The following is a 16,610-nucleotide window of genomic DNA, read 5'->3' as shown; positions in this document are numbered from 1 at the left end:
TAGGGTTAAAGGGAGCGTTCCACACTGCACCCTTGCGGTTGCAGGCACACATAAACCCCAGGATTTAGGACGAATGGTTAAAAGAATGCAAGGATCCTCAGTACAAGAGGAATGGCACACACGTAATGGAACTTTGGGGCAACATGAAAGGGGGGGGGAGGCTATTCTGTCAAGTTGAATGGAAAATATACTTCGATGCTGTTTTAGAAGAAAGGATGCTCTCAGCCACTAGCTTCCCAGTACGACAAAGCACAGCAGAGCTTCTTGCTAAAGTTCCAGAACAACTATGGTCTACACACGCTAATGAAGTAGGAAGGATGCTCACCGCACAACCCTATAAGGTAGCGATCAATTCAACCGCCCCGCTCCCCAAGAAGCCTCAATACTCCTTGTCCCCAGCCGCAGAACAAGGTATTGAGCCAGTCATTAAGTCCCTGCTGGCCCAGGGAGTAATCGTTCCAACTAGAAGTCCATGTAACACACCGATCTTTCCGGTGCAGAAGCCCAATAGTGACAAATGGAGATTTGTCCAAGACCTACGAGCCGTGAATCATTCGGTATTCCCAACTTATCCAGTGGTACCCAACCCGGCAATTATACTTGCCAGTATTCCGGCATCCTCAACGTATTACACAGTAGTTGATCTGTGTTCAACATTTTTCTCAATACCCATTCACCCAGAGTCTCAATTCCTGTTTGCCTTCACGTATAAAGGACGCCAATATACGTGGACAAGACTCCCGCAGGGATTTACCGAGAGCCCTACCATATTCTCACAATGCCTAAAGAGGGATCTGGAAGATGTAATTTTACCAGCAGGTTCTACACTTGTGCAGTATGTTGATGACTTATTGCTCGCCTCACCCTCCAAATTGGCCTGCGAAACGGACTCCCTTGTGTTATTAAAAGCTCTGGCCTCGAAAGGACACAAGGTGTCAAAGACAAAGTTACAATTTGTCTCAGAAAAGGTTCGGTATCTAGGGCACGAATTGGTCAGAGATACGAGACAATTGACACAAGACCGAGTAAAAGCAATCTGCTCTGCCCCACTACCAGTAACCAAGAGAGAAATGAAACACCTCCTCGGCATGAAAGGATACTGCCGGCAATGGGTTACGAGTTATTCCGAGATTGTTAGACCACTGTTAGACATGTCCATGCCCGCACTACCAGAGAAGTTGATTTGGAATGAGGTATCCCGGAATGCTTTTCAGAACCTTAAACAGTCCCTCACTTCAGCACCCGCCTTGGGATTACCAGATTACACTAAGCTATTCAACTTATTTGTGCATCACAAGTTGGGTTTTGCACAATCTGTTTTGACTCAGTTACATGGGGACAGGCAGCGACCGGTAGCGTATTTCAGTACCTAACTAGACCCAGTGGCACGCGGACTACCAGGATGTCTTCCTTCGTTGGCAGCAGCTTATTATGCTATGCAACAGGCTCAGACAATCAAAAATGCAGAACAAGTGGAAAATCTCCTGCGAGCCATTCAATGCCCTTTGAAACTTGCCATTATCAAATGCCAAGCACATACAGGCCAGTCGAATGAGGTGGCACTTGGGAATGCCAGAGCTGATAATGCAGCTAAGTCAGCAGCTCTGTCGAAAGGGGGGATGCAGGTGTCATTGTTCCCACTAAGGAAAAATAATTGCTCAGACCCGCCACCCACTATTAATGACGTGCTGGCCTTTCAGACACAGGCCAGTACAGAGGAGGTGGTGACCTGGACAAAGGATCAATGTTATAAAATCCAGAAGGAATATGGGTTCACCATGACGGCCGCGTGGTGGCCCCTAGATCCTTACTTCCATGGATTGCCCGATGTGTACATACATTCATACATGCAGGCAAAGGGGGATTGGCAGATTATATTTTGGCAACTTGGTATGCACCAGGTATTTCGGCAATTGCAAAACAAATCTGTGAAAATTGTGTTACCTGTCAGACAATGAATCCGGGTAAGACGGAAAAAGTAGAATCTGCCTCCCACCCAAATCCAGTCGGACCTTTTGTACATTTACAAATGGATTTTATTGAATTACCTATGTGTATGGGATTCAAGTATGTATTAGTTATTGTAGATGTGTTCTCTAGATGGATTGAAGCCTTTCCATGTAAAAAGGCCGATGCCACTACTGTTGCTAAATGTTTGTTAAAAGAAATTGTACCGCGCTTCGGAATCCCTGCTAAGCTTTCCAGTGATAACGGGTCACATTTCACGGGAACTGTTATAAGAGAAATGTGTAAAGCTTTACAGATTAATCAACATTTTCATTGCAGTTATCATCCACAATCAGCTGGACTTGTTGAAAGATATAATGGAATGCTTAAAAATAAGCTGGCAAAACTATGCAATGACACTGGACTGAAATGGACAGAACTGCTGCCCTTAGCTTTGATGGTAATGCGATCTGCAACCAACAGAACAACAGGCCTGTCACCGCATGAGATAGTTATGGGACGTCCCCAACGACTACCTTTTACAGCACCATTTACTGCAAAACAGATGGACATCCACAAAATGGAGGAAAATATGTTGAATTATTGTATTGCACTAACCAAATGTATTTCCAGCTTTCATTCACAGGTAAAGGAAGCCCAAGTCAAGCCAGCGGAAGGGAAGTGTCATAACCTGGAGCCAGGGGAATTCGTTTACATCAAGATTTTTAAAAGAAAAACCAGTCTACAGCCAAGATTCGAAGGACCATACCAGGTCTTGCTGGCGACCAATACTGCAATCAAGGTAAAGGAAAGACCAACATGGATCCACGCATCCCATTGCAAACGGGCACCCGACCAGGAAGAAGGGACGAAGGAATCAGAGGAACAGAAAAAGGAAGACTGAATAAGGAACTGTATGGACTATGGGGACTGACAGGGTTTGACAGGGTTTTACTTCACATTATTGATTACACCAGGGGTACAGACCCACTACCGAAGGGAATTGCACGTAAACGTATTTATGGCACTGAGTCATAGGTATGCTCAAGAAAGAAACTTGTCGAGTTGTTGGATATGTTCCCATGTACCTGTCCACTCCAGGGGGGTATTCCCCTGAGATCTGTCCCCTTTAACGAATCAGAAATGGTAGAATGGTTGACAGTGCAAAACAGGACAAAACTAACTAAGGGGCCAGAAACGAAGGAGCAAACAGAATGGAGGTCGGCAGGGTATAAACTCACAGCGTTCCAGGGATGGTACCAGCCCAATTATGATAATAACCATCAGCCTCCCTTCCTAAGCATTACTCCCAGAATAAGAAATCTTGAAGGTATAATATGCCTAGTGAGTAATGAAACTAAAGAAAATGGAAATGGAGAGACTGTACAAGATCAGAATGGATTGAGTTGTCCTTGTGAAGGACAAAATGGGGGAATGTGGAAAGTATTTTTATCTAAGCTGATACCATACGGTATTTGTGTGCCTTTTGATTAAAATGGAGTCCTGGCCCTTCCAGAACTTTCTGCATTTTAGCAGTCAGCTTGCATAAACAGCTAAACCTGCTGTTAGATGGCTGATGGCCATCAGACAGCTAGGAGACAAGTCATGCTGAGACAATAACCCCCCATGGTGCTCTCCTATTGTCTACACTACAGGAGTTCCATGTCACCCCACCCTTATCTTCTAGCCATTATCTCTTTCCTTTACCTCATCCATTTGATGCAAACAGATAAACTGACCAGGAAATTGAAACAATCCTGACACAATACAAGACAGGTGATAGCCCATTACCTATGACTCATGGAGTAATGGTCGTTTGGCTTTCTGATAACCCTGACAAAAGGAAATATCGGGACACCATGTCAGGATCAGGATATAGTAATTAACTCTTTATCTGTATTCACTGACTGTGAGACAGAGCAATACACAGGGAGAGGCCAGAACTTTGGTTTTACTGTATAAATATCTTGTTAAACTGAACCATTTCGGAGGTGTTCACTTAGCCCTTGACTGAGTGAAACCTACCCCTTGCGAGCAAGTAAATTAAAAAGGAAACTTCTACCGGAGCTGTAAGTGTCGGAGTCATTCTTTTCGGAGGTCGAGATTTCGATACTCCCCCTCTGTGGATAGAGTCAACTCTCCTCCATTCCTCCATTCCACCTCCTCCAGCAAGGCCTGCAGTGTGGTGTCAGGAACCCTTGGTACACGCTCTCTCGCATGGTCAGCCATTCTTCACTCTTTCACAGCACAGATTCACTTCTGAAATGCCTCCCACCACTTCCTGCAGCCACAATGCACCTCCCCTTTAACAGGTGCAGGCTACCTTTGAGTAGCGCCAGGCACTTGCAATATCGGGGCCCCTGCTGATGAGCGCAGCCAATAAACAGTGCGGAGAGCGCTTGCTGCCCACTGCAATCATTTCAAACTGCAGGCAGCACCAATTTACCAGCAATAAAGGAAACGGGTGTAGATTAATCATCCAAGGCGATCCCACACCCGTTTTCGGGGGTTATCCATCTCCTTGAGTACCATGTTCAGTATGCCAATATGTAAGCTTTATCCTTACTCGACCACTCGGTATCGATTAAATGAATAGTTCTGTCACTCGACTCGATGGAGAAAGTTTTATTGACCTACTTAAATATAAATGTTGCTACCAATTAAACGCAGTGTATTAACCATAAATGTTACTACCAAATACAAGCCATGCATTAAACATATTATTTTAATTTGTTCCTGGGATATGGACCTCGCTGGCAAGGCCAGCATTTATTGGCCATCCCTAATCACCGTTGAGAAGGTGGTGGTGAGCCGCCTTCTTGAACCGCTGCAGTCCGTATGGTGAAGGTGCTCCCACATTGCTGTCAGGAAGGGAGTTCCAGGATTCTGACCCACAGAAAATGAGGGAACTGCCGATATATTTCCAAGTCAGGATGGTGTGTGACTCAGAGGGGAACGTGGAGGTGATGGTGTTCCCATGCGCCTGCTGCCTTTGTCCTTCTAGGTGGTAGAGGTCCCGGATTTGAGAGATGCTGTCGAAGAAGCCTTGGCGAGTTGCTGCAGTGCATCTTGTAGATGGTGCACACTGCAGCCACGGTGCACTGGTGGTGGAGGGAGTGCATGTTTAAGGTGGTGGATGGGGGGGCCAATCAAGTGGGCTGCTTTGTCCTGGATGATTTTCAGCTTCTTGAGTGTTGTTGGAGCTGCACTCATCCAGGCAAGTGGAGAGTGTTCTATCACACTCCTGACATGTGTCTTGTAGATGATGGAAAGGCTTTGGAGAGTCAGGAGGTGAGACATTCACCACAGAATATCCAGCCTCTGACCTGCTCTTGTAGCCACCGTATTTATGTGACTGGTCCAGTTACGTTTCTGGTCAATAATCCCACCTTGCAGCCCTCGACAGTATGATTCTATGCTCGATAGATGTTTGTCCTAATGTCTTATATCGGACATTGTATATACTGGGTGTACAGTTATGATGATCCGACCCACCAGGGCAAGGGATGTATCCAGTCCCAAGGCCTTCACATGATGTTGAACTTGTAGAGCAGACCTTGAGGCAGAGAACATAAACCTCCCTTTCCCCCTGTAGGTTGCTGATGTGCTGGTCGTTTTAAGTCACGTCCCATGGACCTTTGCTGTGCAACTTAATCCATTTCCCAAAGCATGCTGGTTAAAGGTACTGGTTTTCTCACTCACAACTTCCCGTGTTTCAACATAAAGGGCTGAGGAGTAAAGCTTCGATACATTCAGCAACAGTCAAAGACAAGGAATGTCACGTTAGATAGTCTAAATTAGAGCTAAGGACTAACCTTCAGCTTGGAGTCGTATTGATGCCAGTTATCTGCACTTCTCTTCCCCCTCCCCAATCATGGGCACTTTTATCTTAAATATCCAGAGAATGCAGACATTGAACCCCTTCTCCCCACACACAGTCTGATCATTCACAGCTCAGCACTCTTGTGGGGCCCAGATAGTGAGTAATCTATCCTGGGTAAAACCATTTCTCTCTCCCTCTGTGTCTCATTCCCTCTCTCCCTCAGTGTCTCATTCCCTCTCTCCCTCAGTGTCTCATTTGCTCTCTCCCTCCGTGTCCAAGTCCCTCTCTCCCTCTGCGTCTCATTCCCTCTCTCCCTCAGTGCCCCATAACCTCTCTCCCACTGTGCCCCAGTCTCTCGCTCGTTGAGTCTCATTCTCCCTGCTTCTCATTCTTTCCCTCAGCTGGCTCCGCTCTGATACACCAAAATGATTGTAGAATTTTAATTACAGAGATATTGAAACCTGTTAATCTTAACAACATGATGTGTATGTGCATATGTCAGTGTGTGCGTGCATTTGTTTCTCTGAGTGTCTGTGCATAAGTGCGTGATTATCAAAGTAAATGAGTATGAGTATGTATGAGAGGGTGAATATTTCTGGGAGTGTGAGTATCAGTGTGTGAGTGAGGTGTGTGTATGAGTGTGTGAGCGTGTGTGTCTATGTGTAGAATTTAGTGTGAGGTGTGTGAGTATGGATTGTGTGAGTTTTTGAGTATGATTGTGTGTTTGTGTGAGTGACTGAGTGAGAGTATAAGTATTAGATTTTTGAGTATGGAGGTATGTGAGTGTGAGTTTGTCTATGTATGATTGTGACAGTGAGTGAATGTGTGTGTTTTGTGAGTGAGTTTGTGTGTGAGAATGTATTATTGAATGAGTGTGTGTGAGAGTGTATGTGTGAGTTTGTGAGTCTGTGAGTGAGTGTGTGCATGTGTGCATGTGAGAGTGTGTGAGTGTGTGAAACATAGAAAATAGGTGCCGGAGTACGCCATTCAGCCCTTTGAGCCTGCACCACCATTCAATATCATGGCTGATCATTCACCTCAGTACCTCTTTCCTGCTTTGTCTCCATACCCCTTGATCTCTTTAGCCGTAAGGGCCATATCTAACTCCCCCTTGAATATATCTAACAAACTGGCCTCATCAACTTTCTGCGATAGAGAATTCCATAGCTTAACATCTCTCTGAGTGAAGAAGTTTCTCCTCATCTCGGTCCTAACTGGCTTACCCCTTATCCTTAGACTGTGACTCCTGGTTCTGGCCTTCCCCAGTATCGGGAACATTCTTCCTGCCTCTAACCTGTCCAGTCCCGTCAGAATTTTGTATGTTTCTATGAGATCCCCTCTCATTCTTCTAAACTCCAGTGAATACAGGCCCAGTCGATCTAGTCTCTCCTCATATGTCAGTTCTGCCCTCCTGGGAATCAGTCTGGTGAACCTTCGCTGCACTTCCTCAATAGCAAGAATGTTCTTCCTCAGATTAGGAGACCAAAACTGAACACAATATTCCAGGTGAGGCCTCACCAAGGCCCTGTACAACTGCAGTAAGAACTCCCTGTTCCTATACTCAAATCCCCTAGCTATGAAGGTCAACATGCCATTTGCCTTCTTCACCGCCTGTTGTACCTGCATGCCAACTTTCAATGACTGATTTAACATGACACCCAGGTCTTGTTGCACCTCCCCCTTTCCTAATCTGTCGCCATTCAGATAATATTCTTCCCTCCTGTTTTTGCCACCAAAGTGGATAACCTCACATTTATCCACATTATACTGCATCTGCCATGCATTTGCCCATTCACCTATCCAAGTCACCCTGCAGCCTCTTAGCATCCTGCTCACAGCTCGCACCACCACCCAGTTTAATGTCATCTGCAAACTTGGAGATATTACATTCAATTCCTTCACCTAAATCATTGATGTATATTGTAATAGCTGGGATCCCAGCACTGAGCCCTGCGGCACCCCACTAGTCACTGCCTACCATTCTGAAAAGGACCCGTTTATCTAGACTCTCTGCTTCCTATCTGCCAACCAGTTCTCTATCCACGTGAGTACATTACCCCCAATACCACGTGCTTTAATTTTACACGCTAATCTCTTGTGTGGGACCTTGTCAAAAGCCTTTTGAAAGTCCAAATACACCACATCCACTGGTTCTCCTTTGTACATTCTACTAGTTACATCCTCAAAATTCGAGAAGATTTGTCAAGCATGATTTCCCTTTCATAAATCCATGCTGACTTGGACCGATCCTGTCACTGTTTTCCAAATGCGCTGCTATTACATCTTTAATAATTGATTCCAACATTTTTCCCACTACCGATGGTCAGGCTAACCAGTCTATTATTCCCCGTTTTCTCTCCCTCCTTTTTAAAAAAGTGGTGTTACATTAGCTATCCTCCAGTCCATAGGAACTGATCTAGAGTTGATAGACTGTTGGAAAATTATCACGAATGCATCCACTATTTCTAGGGCCACTTCCTTAAGTACTCTGGGATACAGACTATCAGGCCCTGGGGATTTATCGGTCTTCAATCTCATCAATTTCCCGAACACAATTTCCTGACTAATAAGGATTTCCTTCAGTTCCTCCTTGCTAGACCCTCGGTCCCCTCGTATTTCCAGAAGGTTATTTGTGTCTTCGTTCGTGAAGACAGAACCAAAGTATTTGTTCAATTGGTCTGCCTTTTCTTTGTTCCCCATTATAAATTCACCTGATTCCGACTGCAAGGGACCTACGTTTTTTCTTCACTAATCTTTTTCTCTTCACATATCTGTAGAAGCTTTTGCAGTCAGTTTTTATGTTCCCAGCAAGCTTTCTCTCGTACTCTTATTTTCCTCCTCCTAATTAAACCCTTTGTCCTCCTCTGCTGAATTATAAATTTCTCCCGGTCCTCAGGTTTCCTGCTTTTTCTAGCCAATTATTTGCCTCTTCCTTGGATTTAACACTATCTCTAATTTCCCTTGTTAGCCTTGGTTGAGCCACCTTCCCAGTTTTATTTTTACTCCAGACAGGGAAGTACAATTGTTGAAGTTCAATCCATGTGATCTTTAAATATTTGTCATTGCCTATCCACTGTCAACCCTTTCAGTATCATTCTCCAGTCTATTCCAGCCAATTCACACCTCATACCATCGAAGTTACCTTTCCTTAAGTTCAGCATCCTAGTCTCTGAATTAACTGTGGCACTCTTCATCTTAATAAAGAATTCTACCATATTATGCTCACTCTTCCCCAAGGGGCCTTGCACAACAAGATTGCTAATTAGTCCTTTCTCATTACACATCACCCAGTCTAGGATGGCTAGCCCTCTAGTTGTTTCCATGACATATTGGTCTAGAAAACCATCCCTAATACACTCCAGGAAATCCTCTACCACCGTATTGCTATCAGTTTGGTTAGCCCAATCTATATGTAGATTAAAGTCACCCATGATAACTGCTGTACCTTTATTGCACGCATCCCTAATTTCCTGTTTGATGCTGTCCCCAACCTTCCTACTACTGTTTGGTGGTCTGTACACAACTCCCACTAGCGTTTTCTGCCCTTTGATATTCCGCAGCTCTACCCATACAGATTCCACATCATCCAAGCGAATGTCCTTCATTACTATTGCGTTAATTTCCTCTTTAACCAGCAACGCTACTCTACCTCCTTTCCCTTTCTGTCTGTCCTTCCTGAATGTTGAATATCCCTGGATGTTGCGTTCCCAGCCTTGGTCACCCTGGAGCCATGTCTCTGTAATTATATCAGATTCGTTAATTGCTGCCTGTGCAGTTAATTCATCCATCTTATTACGAATACTCCTCGCATTGAGGCACAGAGCCTTCAGGCTTGTCTTTTTAACACATTTTTTCCCTTTAGATTTTTGCTGTAATGTGGCCCTTTTTGATTTTTGCCTGGGGTTTCTCTGCCCTCCATTTTTACTTTTCTTCTTTCTATCTTTTGCTACTGCCCCCATTTTACTTCTCTCTGTCTTCCTGCATAGGTTCCCATCCCCCTGCCATATTAGTTTAACCCCTCCCCGACAGCACTAGCAAACATTTCCCCTCGGACATTGGTTCCGGTGTTGCCCAGGTGCAGACCGTCCGGTTTGTACTGGTCCCACCTCCCCCAGAACCGGTTCCAATGTCCCAGGAATTTGAATCCCTGCACCACTCCTCAAGCCATGTATTCATGTGTGTGTGTGTATGTGTGAGTGAGTGCATGAGTGTGTGAGTGTGTGTGTGTGACCGTGCGAGTGAGTGTGTGTGTGTGTGTGTGTCAGGTGTGAGTGTGAGTATTCCTGTATTCTGGACAATCAGGAGCTGGGAAGTGGATCAGCTCCGTTTCCTCTAGTCCGACAAGGGGAAGGCCTTCTCCAGCACCCTCTTGCTATCCTCCGCCATCTCCCACACAGCCGTCTCCAGCAGGGTGTATCGGGAGGTCTTGGAGATTTTGGCGCCGATGGGAGCTCCAAGGAATGGCACATATTTTAAAAATCTGAATATCACGTACTCCTTGTTTTCAATCTCTTCCAGCCCCTTCTCGACGTCCTTCTCTGACACCTTCAGCCCAAACGTGGACGTTACTGCGGATCTTATCTGCACCCTTGTTTTCCCTGCACTCTCCGCTATTTTCCAGAGGGAATCATCATCCAAACTGAAGTGTGTGCGGCAGGAGGTGAGAAAATCGACCAACCGAATAATATTAATCCCATTAAAGAGTCTTACGATCGGCCATGCGGAAACAGCCGACTCGTGGGCAACCTTCTCAATTTCACCCATCTTGGCTTCTTTCATCTTGTCTATGATGGATAAGATGATGTTGGAGAGAGACAACAACAAGACTCGTCTCTTCAGAGCAGGAAGATCCTCTTTCAGAACCTCCTGCAGTTTCTCAAAGTCAAACTTCTCCAGGTTCCAACCAGAAATGAGGAAGACTTGTGGAGATTCTATCCCCCCCTTCTTCAAACTCTCCACGCTGGCGTTCCGGAATTTCTCCAGAGTTTTGTTCTCATCGTAATGGGACTTCTCACGATAATTGCCTGATCCCAGCTCCTGGTCTATTTTGCTACGGACAAAATAAAATTTCTTCTTCCTCTGCTGAATTTCCTTGGCCAGAAACAAATCATTCTCTGTAAAGCGAGGCGCACTGAGGATAATGAAGAAATCGTATCGCTCAAACTGAACGTGCTTGAAATAGTTACTGGCTTGAAAGTTTGGGGTTCCAATCCCAGGGAGGTCCCAGATTTTGATTGTGTCTTTGTTCGGGTATTGATACATTGTCGGTTCCATTGTTGTTTCTGTTTCCCCTGTTGGAGCTGCCCCTGGTTCACCATCACCAATACCCCGTAAAGCATTGACCAAGGTTGATTTACCAGTAGCAGATCCTCCTGTCACTGCGATATCAAGGGTGATACGCTCGGATTTTCCCAAGTATGACTGTAGTTGCTGAATGACCGCGCCCAGCCCACCTCTGTCGTACAGAGCCTTTAATTCCTGTTCTTCAGTGACACCGGCCATTGTGGATCTGTAAGTGGAGACAGAAGGTCAGAGTGGCACAAAATGCCTTGAATTCTTACACTTGTATTTTTGCATTGCTAGAATCAGCACGTAATTCCATAACTCCCAAAGCTCAAACACCAAGCCACCAGCCTGAGCTGGCCTGTTTGCCGACCATGGGGGTAAATTCCCTCGGGGTGTCTCCCACTCCATCGCCGGATCAAAGCCCCGTTTACCACAGCGGTGCAGGAAAAGCCTGAGGAAATTTGGCCCCCTGTTTCCGTCAACCTGTCTGTTTGTGTGGCCCACACCATCATTCATTGGTTGGCCACCCCAGAAGACTATGGAGGGTTGGGCGGATGGGAGGGGTAAAATTCATCTCAGACTTTGGGTGGCCTCAATGGAAGCGAATATCATTCAGGGGATAAAATGGGCTGCTGATTGGTCATTGCCTGTTTTCTGTGCTGCAGCCCACAAGGAATACAGCCCGTGTGGAATCCCAAACATCTTACGCTATAGTCAGACATTTATATAGCGCTTTTAACAACCTCAGCACGTCTCAAAGCGCTTTACAGCCAATGAAGTACTTTTGGAGTGTAGTCACTATTGTCATGTGGAAACCCGGCAACAAAGCTGCACACAGTAAGATCCCACAAACAGCAATGTTTGGAACAGAGGAGGCTGAGGGGAGATTTGAGGTGTATAAAATTATGGGGGGACCTAGATAGAGAGGACCAATTTCCCTTAGCACAGGGGTCAATAACCAGGGGGCATAAATTTGAAGTAACTGGGCGGAGGTTTAGAGGGGATTTGAGGGGACATTTCTTCACCCAGAGGGTGTTGGGGGTCTGGAACTCACTGCCTGAAAGGGTGGTAGAGGCAGAAACCCTCACCACATTTAAAAAGTACTTGGACGTGCACTTAAAGTGCCGTAACTTACAGGGCTACGGACCAAGAGCTGGAAAGTGGGATTAGGCTGGATAGTTTTTGGTCAGCCAGCGAGGACACGATGGGCCGAATGGCCTTCTTCTTGAACATAAATTTTTCTAATTCAATGAAAATGGCCAGGTCATCTGTTTTTAGTGATGATGGTCGAGGGATAAATATTGAACATAAGAACATAAGATGATAAGAAATAGGAGCAGAAGTAGCCCATCTGGCCCCTCTAGCCTGCTCCGCCATTTAATACAATCATGGCTGATTTGATCATGGACTCAGGTCCACTTCCCTGCCACTCCCCATAACCCCTTATTCCCTTATCGGTTAAGAAACTGTCTATCTCGGTCTTAAATTTATTCAATGTCCCGGCTTCCACTACTCTCTGAGGCAGCGAATTCCACAGATTTACAATCCTCAGAGAAAAAATTCCTCCTCATCTCAGTTTTAAATGGGTGGCCCCTTATTCTAAGATTATGTTCCTAGTTCTAATCTCCCCTATCAGTGGAGACATCCTCTCTGCATCCACCTTATCAAGACCCCTCATAATCTTATATATTTTGATAAGATCACCTCTCATTCTTCTGAATTCCAATGAGTAGAGGCATGACCTACTCAACCTTTCCTCATAAGTCAACCCCCTCATCTCCGGAATCAACCTAGTGAACCTTATCTGAACAGCCTCCAAAGCAAGTAAATCCTTTCTTAAATATGGAAACCAAATGTACGCAGTATTCCAGGTTTGGCCTCACCAATACCCTGTAAAAGCAAGTCTTTTCTGCTTTTATACTCCATCCCTTTGCAATAAAGGCCAAGATACCATTGGCCTCCCTGATTACGTGCTGTACATGTACACTAACCTTTTGTGTTTCATGCACCAGGACCCCCAGGTCCCGCTGTACTGCAGCACTTTGCAATTTTTCTCCATTTAAATAATAACTTGCTCTTCGATACTTTTCTGCCAAAGTGCAGTTCAGAGTGGGAAAACAGAGTTTGGTAAGTGGGAGAGTCTTAAGGGTTAATCCCTTTTATACCATTTGGAGGCTGGTGGCAATTGCTAGTAGCCTCTCAGTAAAATAATAGTTAAATATTTAGTATTCTTTCAGGCTGAAGTAGCTCAACAGCAGTTTGCTAAATAGCCAGTTAGTTAAAACTAGTTAAAATCGGTTCTTTGAAAAGCTGACCAGTGGTGACTTATCTGAGCCACAAGCAGGTTAAAAACCAAAGGTTGGGTGCTGGTAGCTCGAACTGCAACAGCTCAGAGTGAGAAAACAAGAGTTTGGTAAGTGAGAGAGTTCGGTGAAGTGGGGGCGGGATGTGTTACTTTGCCTTGTTTTTTCTAACTTTTTCCGCAGAGCGGCAATGTACCTGAGCGGGAGCAGACCGAGGCCCGAGTGTGGAGATAAAAGCCAAAGCAGGCCATAGCATATGGCCAGTGTGATCGCCTGGACTAGTTTAGATTGTCTGGTTGGGTCGGAGAGGAATTTCCCAGATTTTTTCCCAAATTGGCCTGGGTTTTTATCTGTTTTTTTTGCCTCTCCCAGGGGATCGCATGGCTCCGGCTGAGGAGAACTCTGCTGTGTGACATCACAGGTAAGGCAGGTAAGTGATCGGTAGTGATTGTGGGCTAAGTTTTTCTTTTAAATTAACATATAGCATATAACTAAAAACTAACCTTTATTTGTTTAACTAATTTAATAAACTATATAGGGTAAATACTTGATTAACGCTAAACTAATTAATTAAATAATATAATGGGAAAACAGGAGAAGTGTTGCTGCTGCAATATGTGGGAGCTTCTGGACGTTTTGCTCCAGGGTGACTAGATCTGCGGTAAGTGTCTGTGGCTTGACTAACTTCGGCTCCGAGTTGAGGAGCTGGAGTCCGAGCTGCAGACATTGCGAGACATCAGGGAAGGAGAAAGTTATCTGGACCTTTTGCTCCAGGAAGCAGCCACATCCTCTAGATTAAATACTTTAGAATTGACATATGGTCAGGGACAGGAGGGTGTGACTGTGAGTGAAGCAGGTAAGGGGATCCAGGAGCTAGTATTGTAGGAACCTCAGTCCCTACACTTGTCCAATAGATTTGAGGTCCTTGCAACCCTTGTGGACAAGTGTGCAGACTGTGGGGTGGGTGAGCAGAGGTACCAAGGCACCGTGGTGCAGAAAGCCATTCAAGTGGGGGAGTAAAGAGGTAGGTGGTTGTAGTGGGGCGCAGTACAGTTAGGGGGATAGATAGGGTTCTCTGCAGCTGAGAGTGTGCATTTCAAAGGCTGTGTTGCAGGGTAAAGAACATTTCCTCCGGGCTGGAGAAGAACTTTGAGTGGGAGGGGGAGGATCCAGTTGTTGTGGTACACATAGGTACCAATGACATAGGTAGGACGAAGAAAGAGGTTCCGCTGAGAGAGTTTGAACAGCTAGGGACTAAATTGAAAAGCAGAACCACAAAGGTAATAATCTCTGCATTATTACCTTAGCCACAAGCAAATTGTCATAGCGTCAATAGAAACAGGGAGATGAATGCGTGGCTCAGAGGTTGGTGTGGGAGAAGTGGGTTTCGATTCGTGGGGCATTGGCACCAATACTTGGGAAAGAGAGAGCTGTTCCGTGGGGACGGACTACACCTGAACTATACTGGGACCAGAGATCTAGCGAACTGAATAACTAGGGAGGTAGACAGAGCTTCAAACTAAATAAGGCGGAGGGGGTGGGGGGGGGGGGGGGCGGGGGGCGTGGGGGAGAGGACGGATGCAGTAGCGAGCAATCTAGAATGCTAAAGAGAAAAGAAAAGGAAGCAATTTAGGAAAGTGATTGTGGTAAGGATAACCAGATTATGTCAGGAAGGGACAGAGCATACAAACAAAAGGATGCACAAACAAATAGGGTCCAGGTAAGAAAAAATAGCGATCAGACAAATAGGGCTATAGTACAAAATAATGTTAAGATGTCTAATAATGTTAAAAAGACAAATTTAAAAGCATTGTATCTCAATGCACGAAGCATCTGTAATAAGGTAGACGAATTAACAGCGCAAATAGATGTAAATGGATATGATATAGTTGAAATTACGGAAACATGGTTGCAGGATGACCAGGGTTGGCAACTGAATATCCAAGGATATTCGATATTTAGGAAGGACAGGCAAAAAGGAAGAGGGGGTGGTGTGGTGTTGTTAGTATAGGATGAAATCAGAGCAATAGTGAGAAAGGATATTGGCTCAGAAAATCAAGATGCAGAATCAGTCTGGTTGGAGCTAAGGAGCACCAAGGGACAGAAAACATTGGTAGGAGTTGTCTTTAGGCTTCCAAATAGTAGTGATAGTGTAGGGGACGGCATCAAACAGGAAATTAGAGATGCATGTAACAAGGATATTACAGTAATCATAGGTGACTTTAATCTACATAGAGACTGGCCAAACCAAATGAGTAATAATATTGTGGCAGATGAATTCTTCGAGTATGTATGATGAGATAGTTTTTTAGACCAGAATGTTGAGGAGCCTACTAGGGAACAGGCTATCCTAGATTGGGTATTGTGTAATGAGAAGGGGTTAATTAACAGTCTTGTTGTGCAGGGTCCTTTAGGGAAGAGTGACCATAACATGATTGGATTTTTTATTAAGATAGAAAGTGAAGTAGTCCAATCCGAAACTAGGGTCCTAAATCTAAACAAAGGAAACTACAAAGGTATGAGGAATTAATTTGCTATGGTAGATTGGGAAGATTCATTAAAAGGCATGACAGTGGATGGGCAATGACTAACATTTAAGGAACAAATGCATGAATTGCAACAGTTATACATTCCTTTCTGGTGTAAAAACACAAAAGGAAAAGTGGAACAACCATGGCTAACAAAAGGAATTAAGGATAGTATTAGATCCAAAGAGGAGTTACACAAAGTTGCCAGAAAAAGTAGCAAGCCTGAGGATTGGGAGCAGTTTAGAATTCAGCAAAAAAGGACCAAGAGATTGATTAAGAGGGGAAAAATAGAGTATGAGAGTAAAAACCGACCACAAAAGTTTCCACTAGTATGTAAAAAGAAAAAGATTAGTGAAGGCAAATGTAGGTCCTTTACAGACAGAAACGGGAGAATTTGTAATGGGGAACAAGGAAATGGCAGAACAATTAAATAAATATTTTAGTTCTGTCTTCACAGAAGAGGACACAAATAACGTCCCAAAGATCTAGTGAGCAAGAGGAATTAAAGAAAATGATTATGAGTAAGAAAATAGTGCTGGAGAAATTAATGGGACTGAAGGCCGATAAATCCCCAGGGCCTGATGATCTGCATCCCAGAGTACTAAAAGAGGCAGCCATGGAAATAGTAGATGCATTGTTTGGCATCTTCCAAAATTCTATAGATTATGGAACAGTTCCTGCAAATTGGAGGGCGGCAAATGTAACTCCACTATTTAAAAAAGG

At 44.7% G+C, this 16,610-nt stretch overlaps 1 protein-coding gene across 1 annotated transcript in view; it reads right to left on the bottom strand.

Moving 5' to 3' along the window:
* Positions 1-9,864: 9,864 nt before the first annotated feature.
* Positions 9,865-16,610, bottom strand: part of LOC139248239 (interferon-inducible GTPase 5-like) — a 51,169-nt gene continuing 44,423 nt past the window's right edge. The window contains exon 2 of the mRNA XM_070871987.1: positions 9,865-11,279. Within this exon, the coding sequence (XP_070728088.1) occupies positions 10,103-11,272 (1,170 nt within the window). The 5' untranslated portion in view covers positions 11,273-11,279 and the 3' untranslated portion in view covers positions 9,865-10,102. The remainder of the gene's footprint in view (positions 11,280-16,610) is intronic.

Source organism: Pristiophorus japonicus, unplaced genomic scaffold (genome assembly GCF_044704955.1).
Source record: "Pristiophorus japonicus isolate sPriJap1 unplaced genomic scaffold, sPriJap1.hap1 HAP1_SCAFFOLD_29, whole genome shotgun sequence".
Taxonomy (NCBI): domain Eukaryota; kingdom Metazoa; phylum Chordata; class Chondrichthyes; family Pristiophoridae; genus Pristiophorus; species Pristiophorus japonicus.
This window is presented reverse-complemented; position numbering and strand designations above follow the sequence as displayed.